Source organism: Poecilia latipinna, unplaced genomic scaffold (genome assembly GCF_001443285.1).
Source record: "Poecilia latipinna isolate Pla-1442-1.1 unplaced genomic scaffold, P_latipinna-1.0 Scaffold27, whole genome shotgun sequence".
NCBI classification, from domain to species: Eukaryota; Metazoa; Chordata; class Actinopteri; order Cyprinodontiformes; family Poeciliidae; genus Poecilia; species Poecilia latipinna.
In genome coordinates this window covers 138,867-139,826 of record NW_015112643.1, presented here as the reverse complement: position 1 = coordinate 139,826, position 960 = coordinate 138,867, and the positions used below count along the sequence as shown (strand labels likewise).

Genomic DNA, 960 nt, shown 5'->3' with positions numbered 1-960 from the left:
ATATATATCTATCTATATCTCTATATATCTATCTATCTATCTATCTATCTATATATATCTATCTATATCTCTATATATCTATCTATATCTCTATATATCTATCTATATCTATCTATATCTCTATATATCTATCTATATCTCTATATATCTATCTACCTATATCTCTATATATCTATCTATCTATCTATCTATCTATCTATCTATCTATCTATCTATCTATCTATCTATCTATCTATCTATCTATCTATCTATCTATCTATCTATATATATATATATATATATATATATACTGAAAGGTAAAAAAAAATTCTTATGATCTGTGTAAAGATATATATAAAAAAAAAAAATTATTGTAAAAACCTTACCTGTGGCTTTCAGTGACCCAATCCACCAGGCCTGTGAAGCAAAGAGCAAGAAGTATTAGAGGTAAAGTCGTGTTTATGTTTCCACCACAATGGCGTAGCATCTGTCTACATATTTTTTTCATGAAAGCTCCATGGCCACTCACAACTTTTGGACTCTTGCTAATGAAATTTTACGATGTCCAGTAAATATTTGTTCTGCAGATAATGTCTTAGGGATGATATGACGCTGGCCTTTTCACCATAGATTTTACAACGTCACTGTATCAGCATAATCAGCAGACGGCTGTAGGAGTGGACTCCTCATTGATCTGAAACCCCCCCCCCATCTCATTCAGCCTGCTCACTCTCTGGAAACGCGAAAGTACCTCATCCTTTGACAGCATTGACAACATGATCTAAAAGGCTAAACCTATTTCCCCCAAAGGGGCCCGGTATAAATCTCATTCACAAGTTGCTCCGCCACTCCCATGAAGCTCAACCAACAATAACACTTTTCATGAGTTTTTTTTTTGTTTTTTTTTTTTTTTTTGGGGGGGGGGGGGGGTCCTGGGAGGTTTTCCGAGTTTTTCCACGTTCATTCTATAACATACTCAGT

At 34.3% G+C, this 960-nt stretch overlaps 1 protein-coding gene across 6 annotated transcripts in view; it reads right to left on the bottom strand.

Moving 5' to 3' along the window:
• st18 (ST18 C2H2C-type zinc finger transcription factor) overlaps positions 1 to 960 on the bottom strand; it is a 58,143-nt gene that overhangs the window by 22,703 nt on the left and 34,480 nt on the right. For all 6 annotated transcript variants that reach the window (XM_015038836.1, XM_015038830.1, XM_015038822.1 and 3 more), the window contains one exon: positions 366 to 396. In XM_015038836.1, the coding sequence (XP_014894322.1) occupies positions 366 to 396 (31 nt within the window). The remainder of the gene's footprint in view (positions 1 to 365; positions 397 to 960) is intronic.